At 41.3% G+C, this 12,680-nt stretch overlaps 1 protein-coding gene across 5 annotated transcripts in view; it reads left to right on the top strand.

Annotated features, from left to right (window-relative positions):
• The window catches only part of LOC130194090 (epidermal growth factor receptor substrate 15-like 1), a 69,316-nt gene that overhangs the window by 16,788 nt on the left and 39,848 nt on the right, over positions 1–12,680 (top strand). For 2 of the 5 annotated variants that reach the window (XM_056414973.1, XM_056414974.1), the window contains exons 9-18: positions 686–916; positions 1,636–1,793; positions 2,805–2,961; positions 3,209–3,271; positions 3,659–3,679; positions 4,372–4,457; positions 7,718–7,750; positions 10,307–10,379; positions 10,459–10,620; positions 11,247–11,444. In XM_056414973.1, coding sequence (XP_056270948.1) covers positions 686–916; positions 1,636–1,793; positions 2,805–2,961; positions 3,209–3,271; positions 3,659–3,679; positions 4,372–4,457; positions 7,718–7,750; positions 10,307–10,379; positions 10,459–10,620; positions 11,247–11,444 — 1,182 coding nt within the window. The remainder of the gene's footprint in view (positions 1–685; positions 917–1,635; positions 1,794–2,804; positions 2,962–3,208; positions 3,272–3,658; positions 3,680–4,371; positions 4,458–7,717; positions 7,751–10,306; positions 10,380–10,458; positions 10,621–11,246; positions 11,445–12,680) is intronic. The other 3 variants (XM_056414976.1, XM_056414977.1, XM_056414975.1) reach the window with 2 other exon arrangements.

Here is a 12,680-nt window from a genome sequence, read left to right on the forward strand (position 1 = left end):
GTGGCCCGCGGGCCGTAGTTTGCCCATGTCTGGGTCAGTGGGTAGCAGGTCCGTCTTTCAATCAGGGGGTTGGAGGTTCAGTCCCCGCCCTAGCTGATGTGTCCTTGAGCAAGACACTTGTCCCTGAGATGCTCCCTGTAGCTGCGTCTACGGTGTACGAATGTAACAGAATTGTAAGTCGCTTTGGATAAAAGCATCAGCTAAATGACATGTAATGTAATGTAATATATATATATAGAGAGGCAAGACAATCATGCGATTTGGGAGTTTTTCCTGGTCCGATGCGAGGTTTTGGGGCAGGTATGTCTATGTGTACAGATTGTAAAGCACTCTGAGACAAATTTGTAATTTGTGAAATTGGGTTATACAAATAAACTGAATTGAATTGAATTGAATTAGTTAGTTCTGATGGGCAGGTGGCAGTGTATGAATAAATTATGACATGTAGTGTAAAGAACAGAAAAGCGCGATACAAGTCATTTACCATTTTGTTGAAAAACCTGAAAAACCCAATGACTCACGGAACTCTCGGAAGCATATGAAAGATGTTCTAAACAGAAATGGATAAACATGAGATTGGTCTTAGTGGTCAAAATAAGAACATATGTCTGATAATCAGTTTTCTAAAGGCAGCCAATATATGCAGCCAGCCAGTGTGTATTAACAGCAGGAAGTGCTCCCCTAGGCTATGCACCTGGTGTACCGGGCCCTGGAGAAGGAGCCTGTTCCTGCACTCCTCCCCTCTGCCCTCATCCCTCCGTCTAAGAGGAAGAAGAGTCTGGGCTCAGTGCCCGGACTCCCCACAAGCCCTCCACCAACAAAAGACTCGCTACGCTCCACACCCTCCCACGGCAGCATGAACTCTCTCAACAGCACCGGCAGCCTGTCGCCCAAACACACACTCAAGTCAGGACAGGTAATGCAACGCACTGGTTCATACACACATACTGCAGACAGTACAACCCACAATAATCCATAACTACATAACTACACTGGAGCAGATGCATTTTATAATGTTTTAAAAACTTGTTATCGATCAATACTGTTTTTGGTAAAGACCTGATCCAAGTTGCTAACGGTATACGGCTGAAAGGATCTAGGCGCCGCTCGCACATGTAAACTTGTTTGGATATGTTTGAAATAATGATGATATAAATGATATATATAAGCGTGGACAGTTAAGATACACTACAGCTTGACAGTATCTGAATTTTTCATAGAAGTGGATTTCACATTGTGTGTAAAATAACAAATAGAGAACATTTGATTTGTTTGAGTAATTCACATGTTAGTACTAAACTGAACCCATAGTCATCTACCTTGCAATGGGATACTGGATTGGTTGTAAACATTTGTATTACATAAATTGTTTTATGTTACACAAAGGCACTTACAACTGTACTTAACATAAGCCTTCCTCGTGTCTTTTTGATTTCGACAATAAAAAAAATCTTAACAATAGTTTCTTAGTTGAGTAGATTTCTTGAAGAAAGGTGGCCCTCTCGGACTTTCAGTAAGGTTTATTACTGATGATCTCCTGAGAATAATAATATTGACCAACGGAATAGATTTCTATAGAACACTTCATCAAAATGGTGTTTTCAAGAGAGATAAACCTCTTTCTCTCTCTCGCAGCATTCGTTGAACTGGGTGGTTCCAGTGTCAGACCGCGGTCACTATGACGACATCTTCCTGAAGACCGACGCTGATCTTGACGGTTTTGTCAGTGGACTTGAAGTAAAGGAGATCTTCATGCATTCTGGACTTTCTCAAAACGTCCTGGCCCACATTTGGTAGGCTCCAACTCTAGGACTGTTTAATCCTCGACAGTTAATGCTAATATTTATTTCTCGGCAAAGCTTATAATATTGGATTGGTACCACACTCTAATAAATCAGTCTTCATTGAGGGCTCATAAGTTGTGACAGATGGCTTTATCAGTGGGTGATAAATCATAGATAAGTTCTAAACCAATAATGAAAAGAAATTGCCCTACGCCCAAAGTAAGTGGCCATTTGGTTGAGTCCGTCAAGGGGATTTTCGCAACCTGTCAACCCAAAGGGGTTTAAAACCGATCTATAAAACGTAATCAATCAATAAACTTTTGATGATGCTGTTTGTTTTAAAGGTTTCCTTTTTAGAAAGTGGTACCATTTAGATCTACCCATATCCGAAACTGATTGTCACAAAAGAAAAGAAAAGCTCTAGTACTTTAAAATCAATCACCTGTGAAAAACAGGTCAGAGGTCAAATTTAAAACCATCAGTTTATGACATGTCTCTCATTCTGTGTCTGCTAACCAGTGACAGATCTTCAAATGACCAGGTCATATTTATTGAACCAATACAACTTGGTTCACTGCTTCAAGCTCAGTTTTTGCGTACAGACTGTCCAGATTGTTCACGTATCTCAGGAGAATTGTCTCTCTTGGGTCTGGTGTTTTTGATCATTACCTAACAGTCCGTTTTTTGCGACGTTATTGGGAGGAAATGCGACAAGAAGTCAGACCAGAAAATGTGCGTACGGTGACTTTGAGCAAGCAAGTTAGGAAAGATAGATATTGACTTTAGTTTGATTGCTTTCATACAGGATATTCATTAAAATACAATTAAGACAGACACTTTTGGTAATCTTGTGGTGTGAAATATATTTCAGCAACAAAATCTTCTGCATGTTTGGTTTCTTGAAGAGAGTGGGAACTTTCTTCCTTTCTTCTTTTTTCTCGATCATTGTCGGTCCTCCGCCTTTCGCCATAACTGAGTTAACCAAATGTACGTCTGCTCAATGTCTGCTCCTCACCGCAGGGCTCTTGCGGACACTAAGCAGATAGGCAAGCTGACCAGGGAGCAGTTCGCCCTCGCCATGTATCTTATCCAGCAGAAAGTGAGCAAGGGCATCGACCCCCCACAGGCGCTGACCGCTGACATGATCCCACCCTCAGAGAGAGGCACTCCTATACCTGTAGGTCCCACACATACTAATCTTTGGGTTGGCGTTTGCCAAATGCAACCATTTATGCAGTAGATATGACTGGACTATATATATCTGCCTTCCAAGCACGGCATTAATACTAATATTAGATACCAGAGAAGTAACCAGGCATTTTTGTTTTTTGTGCAGTCTCCTTTGACCTGATTTGAAACAGTTTTTTATCATTATCATCATCATCATCATCATCATTGACTAAGTGTTTTCTCTATGGCTGCAGAGCTTATCGGGATACATGACCCCAGTGGGATCAGAGATGGCGGCTCTGTCCGAGATGAGACGGGTGAGTCAATATTCTTTTCTCCCCTCTCCTCTCACGTTTCTCCTGCTCTTTGCATATTTGCACATAAAGCGGTTCAGATTTGTCTGCGAGACGTCCTGTTCCTTGACCTGTACCGATTTTCCAATATTCAAAAAGCTTATTTGGTGGAAGGCTGGAAAATGTAAAGATTGAGGACAATTCAAACAATTACAAAAAATTATTTTCATTTCCCAATTCTCATTATTCCAAGCAGATCCATATCATGAAATATAAATCTATTTAAATTCCATGTTGTAATGCAACAAAATGGAATATCACCAAAGGAAGTAAAACACTTTGCAAGCGACCATATGGTACCATCGTATTTTTTACTGCTGATGTGTCTTCCCCCTCTTCCTCCTCTCTCAGGCGCTAATGTTGAAGTTGTGGGTAGGTAACATGGACCTCCAATGTATTACATTTTAAATGCTTTCTGTGGGCTGGCCATTTAGGCGGAGAACTGGAAAGCATTTGACTTTTCGCTCCATTCCAGTGCAGTGACATTGTCTCACCCTGTCAACTGTCTGTTGATCAAGGGAAGATTTGAGATTGTTCGCTTTTAGTTGGCAATCAAGATGCTTTTCAAATCATCACAGTTTCTTTCTGATAGAAGGTTGTCTTTTTTTTTGGGTCTCCACACCAACAAATGCGCGTTGACAAAATATTTTGTTGAAAACCACCTTCATGAAAATATTAAACATTTTCATAGGGGGCTTCATAATACATAAAATAGCAACAATCTGGAATCTTTCCTTTACTCTGCAGTTTGTCAGTGGTGGTGAGGCCCCCCACCCCTCCACATGTTGGTGACTGACCCCACCTCCACCCACTGACTCAACCTCTGTGTTTGCTCCTTTTATCGAGCATTAGTTTTTCTCCTCTCCTCTATTTTACTCCTCTACCTCGTCCCTACCTTCGGCCTGGTTCTGCCACGGCACTGTTGGTACCATCTCATTATCCCACTTCACTTCTCCCACCAAAATATGGTTCACCTTGCCAACCTCCTCTTTTTATCTTGTCTTCCCTCACTCTGTGTGTCTCTCTCTCTCTCTCTCTCTCTCTCTCTCTCTCTCTCTCTACAGGACAGTTCGAGCTCAGTGGGTTCAGGGGAGTTCTCTGGCATCAAGGAGTTGGACGACATTAGCCAGGAGATAGCACAGTTGCAGAGGTAACCAACAATATCAGCAGCACCGACAGCTGCTTAACCAGAATGGGTGATAAATACGAAAATTACTTTATTTTAGCATCAGAATATTACTTATCTTTCATTATAGCTTTGATTTTTTCGTACATCTCATGAAGCCAATACTTAATGCAGTAGCCATAGTGACAGTATAGGCCTTTGCATGTTCTTTTTATCAAGTAGTAGATATTGCGTGCACAGGCTGGCCTGGTCATATATAAAAATCAAGGTGAAGCTTGTATTACAACAAGGGCACAGGTGGAGGTCTTCATGCTGGAGACTATGGAGGAGATGTCCATTTCAGTGATTGAAGAATGAGAGTGAGTGGCTGGTTGTGTATTGCGATGATTTTGTAATTGAAAAAGGATTAGCAGAATGGATGGAGAGATGGCGCAGAGTAGTGTGAGAAATTCAAAACGGATCAGAGGGGAAAGCACGGTTAGGTTTTTTGGGGCGATAAATGACGGCAGTAACCAGGGGTTTGGGACCAGACAAGCTGTTCAAATGAGGAGGGAGCCGGGATGGTATTGCAGTTGCAATTATGTTTTTGTGAAGAATTGTGGCTATTTCACTGCCATGTCTATAGTGGCTTGTATGAATATCCAGGGTGTGTGGTTTGGTTTAATGAAAAGTAGTCCTGTTGGTATTGCCATGTTTCGGTTAAACAGACAAAGTCCAGATTATTGTCAGTTATGAATTTGTTGAGTAAGACGCTCTTGTTGTTTAGGGGTCGGGTGTTAAACAAAGACATTTTGAGATGTGGATGAATTTGGACAGGCTGGGGTGTTTTTGTAAGGGGGCGGAGGCAGGCAACTCGCTTGAGTAGATTGTTGTTGTGATGACGTGCAAGAGTTGCAGTGATGTGCTCGGCTGACGAGAGGGAGAGGATGGAAAGAGGAGAGCAATCAAGTCGGGAGTAAATAAACTTTTAACAAGAAGTTTTTGAGTTAACCCTTGTGTTGCCTTCGGGTCAATTTGACCCGATTCAATGTTTCACCCTCCTGTCGCCTTCGGGTCAATATGACCCGATTCAATGTTTAACCCTCCTGTTACCTTTATATTTACTAACATATTTTACCCTTGAGGTCAATATGACCCCAGCTATTAAAATCTCCAGAAAATTATTAGAATTAATATTGTTTTCGAAGTTTAAGTGTGAGGTACTTTATGTTTGTTTGTTGACTCCCGAAAGAACACCGACATTAAACATTGAATCGGGTCAAATTGACCCGAAGGCGACAGGAGGGTTAAATATTGAATCGGGTCAAAATGACCCGAAGGCAACACAAGGGTTAAAGGAGTTGCGAGAGACTGACAGCTAGTTGTCGACGATAGCGGTGGAAAACAGGTGCAACATGTAAGCAAAAACAAATCCATGATGAAGCGTTTGCAGAAGAATTAAAAACAGAGAGCAATGGCTGTTGAACTTAACTACACTCTTAAAAAGAAGATTTTTTAAAAATCAAATGCATGTTAAATTGTAAATAAAGTAGAATAAAGAAAAACGGTCCCAGACGGAGCGGTGTTAGACTCGCCAGCGTCCCTGTTGCTATGGATTCAGCCAGGATCTTCCAAACATTTCAAGAAGACATTTTGGCTTATACTAATCGGCTGCTTCTCAAATAGACAGATGAAGATAATACAGCATTGTCAAAGTAGACCATTCGATGTTATACCATGTCATGTGTCTTTTAAGTACAGTATGCTCGCCTGCTTCTAAATGACTTATCTAATTGCTTTAATACGTGTTCCTCCTTCCGCCCGCAAATTGCATTTGATTATACTGTAATGCTGTATGGTTGACCCTGCTTAGTTAACAAAAAAAATGTTATGTAGGAATCAAACCAGCCGTTCATCTGAGCCCTGTATGAGCACGAGCCACACCTCATTAGCCAAGCGAGTCCCAGTGTGTCTTGAGTGAAACCCTCGGTGTCTGTTAAACTAATGACACTGACAGATTAGTGTTTACATTTAAGTGTCCTTTACAAACGGGTGTTGTCATGCAAAGATGGTGGACACAGCTGCAGACGTTACACTGTATAAACTATGGTCCAACCAACTTTCTGTTGTAAAAAAATGTTTGCGCTATAAACACCCTTTTAGTTTTAGCACACACACAAGGATGATTAAATTCAGTTTAGTTGTATAGCCCATTTTCACAAATTAGAAATTTGTCTCAGTGCTTTACAATCTGTACACATAGACATCCCTGTCCCAAAACTTCACATCGGATCAGGAAAAACTCCCAAACAACCCTTCACTGGGGGAAAAAGGGAAGAAACCTTCAGGAGAGCAACAGAGGAGGATCCCTCTCCAGGATGGACAGTTGTAATAGATGTAATGTGTACAGAGGGACAGATTTAGAGTTAAAACACATTCAATGAATATGACAATGTATGAATAGCTCGGAGTAGGCATATTCCACGATGGAGACCTCCATGATCCATCAGGCAGATGGAGGTAGAGAGGAGGAGTGGGCGGAGTCTCAACAGGACCATGGCATAGTTGGTAGTAGTCATATTCCACGATCCAGACCTCGATGATCCATCAGGCAGATAGGATCTATGAGACGTGAAGTCAAAAGGACTCCGGGGAGGAAGCAGTGTAAGTAATGTGCAATAGAGATGAAAATGCATCCATAAGGAGAGAGAAAAGAGGAGATAGGTGCTCATTGCATCCTAAAACGTCCCCCAGCAGCTATAAGCCTATAGCAGCATATCAAGGGGCTGGACCAGGGCAAACCTGATTCAGCCCTAACTATAAGCTCTGTTGAAGAGGAAAGTCTTAAGTCTACTCTTAAATGAGGTGACTGTCTGCCTCCCGGACTGAAGGTGGACGCTGGTTCCATAAGATGATGGAGAAACAATTTCCTATGAACTACGTCACTCATAGACTGTATATAAGTTGCCTCACAGCAAGAGGGGCCCAGGTTTGGATCCCGATCTGGGCGGTCCTGTGTGAAGTTTGCATGTTCTCCCCGTGGCAGCATGGGTTCCCTCTGGGTTCTCCGACCAATAAGCACATCTGTTTCCATGATATAACATGGTCACGGCAAAAAAAATAAAACAATAATTGATAGGTATTTGAACTCATATTGCCCACCCCATGTATAAGCTTTACTTCTCATATTTGGCTTTGTCTCATCCTATGGCTCTCTTCCTCCATCCATCCAGCCACTCTTCTTTTGATGTGTGTATTTTATCAACTTTTTGTTTGTCCACCACTTGTTCTCCATGCTGCGTCAGCACTCTTGCCTTTACCCAGTGGAATACTCTCAGGTAAACACCCCAGCTGCTGGGCTGGCCTTCTGTCTAATCTACTGTGACACACACACAGAAGGAGCACAGGCTCCGTCATTTTTCTCGCGTTGCAGTTACCAGCAGTATTTACATACAGTGGGTACGGAAAGTATTCAGACCCCTTTAAATGTTTCACTCTTTGTTTTATTGCATCGATTTTCTAAAATCTAAAAAGTTCATTTTATTTCTCATTAATGTAACTCAGCACCCCATCTTGACAGAAAAAAACGGAAATGTAGACATTTTTGCAAATTTATTAAAAAAGAAAAAATGAAATATCACATGGTCATAAGTATTCAGACCCTTTGCTCAGTATCGAGTAGAAGGACCCTTTTGAGCTAGTACAGCCATGAGTCTTCTTGGGAATGATGCAACAAAGTTTTTCACATCTGGATTGGGGATCCTCTGCCATTCTTCCTTGCAGATCCTCTCCAGTTCCATCAGGTTGGATGGTGAACGTTGGTGGACAGCCATTTAAGGTCTCTCCAGAGATGCTCAATTGGGTTTAGATCAGGGCTCTGGCTGGGCCAGTCAAGAATGGTCACAGTGTTGTTCCGAAGCCACTCCTTTGTTATTTTAGCTGTGAGTTTAGGGTCATTGTCTTGTTGGAAAGTGAACCTTCGGCCCAGTCTGAGGTCCAGAGCACTCTGGAGGAGGTTTTCTTCCAGGATATCTCTGTACTTGGCTGCATTCATCTTTCCTTCAATTGCAACCAGTCGTCCTGTCCCTGCAGCTGAAAAACACCCCCATAGCATGATGCTGCCACCACCATGTTTCACTGTTGGAATTGTATTGAGCAGGTGAGGAGCAGTGGCTGGTTTTCTCCACACATACCGCTTAGAATTAACGCAAAAAAGTTCAATCTTGGTCCCATCAGACCAGATAAACTCATTTCTCATAGTCTGGGAGTCCTTCATGTGTCTTTTGACAAACTTTATACAGGCTTTTATATGTCTTGCACTGAGGAGAGGCTTCCGTCGGGCCACTCTGCCATAAAGCCCCGACAGGTGGAGGGCTGCAGTGATAGTTGACTTTGTGGAACTTTCTCCCATCTCCCTACTGCATCTCTGGAGCTCAGCCACAGTGATCTTTGGGTTCTTCTTTAACTCTCTCACCAAGGCTCTTCTCCCACGATTGCTCAGTTTGGCTGGACGGCCAGGTCTAGGAAGAGTTCTGGTCGTCCCAAACTTCTTCCATTTAAGGATTATGGAGGCCACTGTGCTCTTAGGAACTTTGAATGCTGCAGAAATTCTTTTGTAACCTTGGTCAGATCTGGGCCTTGCCACAATTATGTCTCTGAGCTCCTTGGGCAGTTCCTTCGACCTCAAGATTCTCATTTTCTCTGACATGCACTGTGGGTTGTAATGTCTTATATAGACAGGTGTGTGCCTTTCCTAATCAAGTCCACTCAGTTTATTTAAACACAGCTGGACTCCAATGAAGGAGTAGACTCATCTCAATGAGGATCAGAAGAAATGGACAGCATGTGAGTTAAATATGAGTATCACAGGAAAGGGTCTGAATACATGTGATATTTCAGTTTTTATTTTTTAATGCATTTGCAAACAATTCTACATTTCTGTTTTTTTTCTGTGAGTGTATATTAATGAGAAATAAAATTAACTTTTTTGATTTAGCAAATGGCTGCAATGAAACAAAGAGTCAAACATTTAAAGGGGTCTGAATCATTTCTGTACCCACTGAATGTTCAGATTTTTCTATTTGTATCGCCAGGATGAAACAAAATGCTGGGATCGTTCCTCATCGTTCCTCCATGCTGGCACTAAACAAGATTAGTTCTAGTAATAAAGAATCAGTAATTATTCCAGCAAGCAACTCCTGTTTCAATATGCATTTGAGCGCATGACTATTTTTTGTTTTTAGACGAACTTCGAAAATTACACAAATATTCCTAAAATATATCCGTCAGGCATTCCAAAAACAGAGAATGAATCCACCTTATTGCATATATGTAGTGGATAGTTGGAGGAATCCTTTGTCATCTCACTGGGTCTTACCAAAGGAATACTGTGTAAAGGAACAATCTGTTTTTGCTTTAATGTACAATTGTCCTGTGAATAGTACCTTATTCCCATAGCATAAAACTAAAATCTTTATTTATTATACCGTAATGCTGTATGGTTGACTTATACTGTAATGCTGTGGGACAGCTCATTGAAAAAAAATTACAACATTTTATTTAAGTTTTTTTCCCTGCCAACCAACGCACAGATCTTGAAAAATGAGGAAATGCGTGAGCCTTTTCTTTCAAAATAGCCCTTTGCCATTTTGCAATTACATATAATTCATTTCAAATAAATTATAAAGAGAGTCCTATTTCTATACAAGGTCATACACACAGACAGTTTTATTCTGTGACATTGTGGATTTGATAGAAACTCAGTCCAGTGTCTCGTTCCTCTTGACATGTCCATGTGTGTGTACAGCAGAGGGCTGGTTGTTCATGATTCTTTGTTCTAATTACTTCTGTGTGTGTTTGTGTGCGCCCCGTATGCTGTTTTGTGTGTGTCACAGGGAGAAGTACACCCTGGAGCAGGATATCAGGGAGACAGAGGAGGCCATCAGACACAAGAGTGCAGAGGTGCAGGTGAGGGCAACTTGCTCACTGGTCAATCATAGCGTTGGCACATGATACTTTATTTTTGTATTTATTTTTGTCCCCTCAGGAGATGCAGAATGACCTGGACAGAGAGACAGCGAGCCTGCAAGAGCTAGAGGCTCAGAAACAAGATGCCCAGGACCGACTGGAAGAGATGGACCAGCAGAAACACAAACTAGAGGACATGCTGAACGAAGTTGGGATAAAGTGCCAGGAGGAGTCTCAGATGGTAAGCAAAGGGCAAAACGCCACTGGGGTTTGTCATTTAAAGAAACGGCACTTGGCTATTCTTCCTCTTCTTCGTCTTTGTCTTCTTACTACTCTTCTTCGTCATCTTCCTCTTCTTCTTACTCATCTTCTTCTTACTCTTACTCTTCTTCTTATACTCTTCATCTTCTTACTTGTCTTCTCCATCTTATTCTTCTTCCTTCTTCTTCGCTTATCTTCTTAGTCTTACTCTTTCTCTTCTTACGCTTCTTATTCTTCGCATCATGATTATGATATTTTGTTGAATACATAATTAATTAATCAATCAATTTATTATCATTATTAATTAATTATGTATTTATTGAATATCATCCTCTGGGGAAAACCTTTTGATTCCCTACAGTTCACTCCAAACCGGTACTGTGGCTGCAAAAAAAATGAAGAACAAATACAGTATTTATTTGAGGCTCCAAAGTCAAAACGTAGACGTCTCCGACTTCGACCTGCTGTGCGTTTGGCCATTTAAAACAATAGGTGTGCCTTCAAAAAGCTACATTACAGTGTCCAAGTGTAGTGTATAGTTTTTAATAGGTCACCAGATGTATTGGGCCACTGTCACTCGTTCATTTTGCTCTCTTTTACCTCCAGATCTCGTCCCTCCAGAGTCAGATCCACTCACAGGAGTCTGATCTGCTGAGCCAGGAGGAGGAGCTGAGCCGGGCGAAAGCCGACCTGGGCCGGCTGCAGCAAGAGGAGAACCAGCTGGAGCAGAGCCTGGCAGCTGGCAAGATACAACTGGAGACCATCATCAAGTCTCTGAAGGCCACGCAGGATGAGATCAACCAGGTAAGAAACATGGCCTGTGTTTATGCGTGTGTGTGTGTGTGGGTGTGTGGGTGTGTGTGTGTCAGCAGAGGGCACTGTGTAATCTACTTATGTATTGCCACTGAAGTCAGTAGTTGGTCCCCCTTGTACCACTAGAGGAACTAGAGTTCCATTTAACCTCAGCTTGTCATCTATTCTATGCCTCTGCTCCCTACTCTAGTCAGAAGGTCACATGGAAAGTTGATTAGTCTCAGCAGTTTATAATTTTCTCATGCTGACCCAGTCATTGCTTCTAGGAACAGTCATGTTGGTATTAATGAATCAGTCCCCTTTTCACCCACATGCAGTCTGCCGCCCGGGGAAATACCAGCAGTTCATGTAATATCAGAACATCATTCATGTTATGTGCATGTACAAAATGTCCTGTGTTTTGTCGTGGAGCCCTTTGACTGAAGCAGTCAAAAGTTATTGAGGCAATTAAAAAGCAATTAAAAGTTTCCGCAGATTACTAAAACAACTTATTTCCCCACTTTCCTCTGGTGGTGTCGTCTATGTAGATAGTTTGTGATTTATTTCTCTAGTTCTTTTGAGCTGAATGAATATTATTTTGTGCTGCTCAGAGAATATTAAAACGTTGTTGTTTTATTCCCTACTCTCTGAGAGAGGTGAATGAGAGAAGCGTTACATTACCAATTGAGACACTGTAGTCACACAGTTTTTACATTTTGGGCTATTCTGCTTTCATAACATGTCTTCTTCCTGACAAGTGGAAAGAAAACATCCCAAATACACATGTAGGTGTTTAATATACTACTTTGTCTACTTGATCATATTCCTCCTAAGTTCACCAAAGGTTTAATTTAGATAAGGCCTAATTTAAGCATTACATCTGTAAAAAGAAATGTTGTAATGTCAGTAATCAACTGAGGGAGTTTTCATGGTGATATCTATTATTTTTGTTTTTCCTCTATTTACCTGTATTTCACATTACATACCGTTCAAAAGTTTGGGGTCACTTATAAAAGAAGAAAAAAACTTAGAAATGTCCTTATTTTTCAAAGAAAAGCACAGTTTTGTTCAATGAAGATAACATTAAATTAATAAGAAATACACTCTATACATTGTTAATGTGGTAAATGACTATTTTAGGTCTAATTTTTAATGAAATATCTACATAGGTGTAAAGAGGTCCATTTCCAGTGTTCTAATGGTAGATTGCATTTGCTAATCGCCTTAGAAGACTAATGGAGGGTTAGA

This window comes from Pseudoliparis swirei, chromosome 5, assembly GCF_029220125.1.
Source record: "Pseudoliparis swirei isolate HS2019 ecotype Mariana Trench chromosome 5, NWPU_hadal_v1, whole genome shotgun sequence".
NCBI lineage: Eukaryota > Metazoa > Chordata > Actinopteri > Perciformes > Liparidae > Pseudoliparis > Pseudoliparis swirei.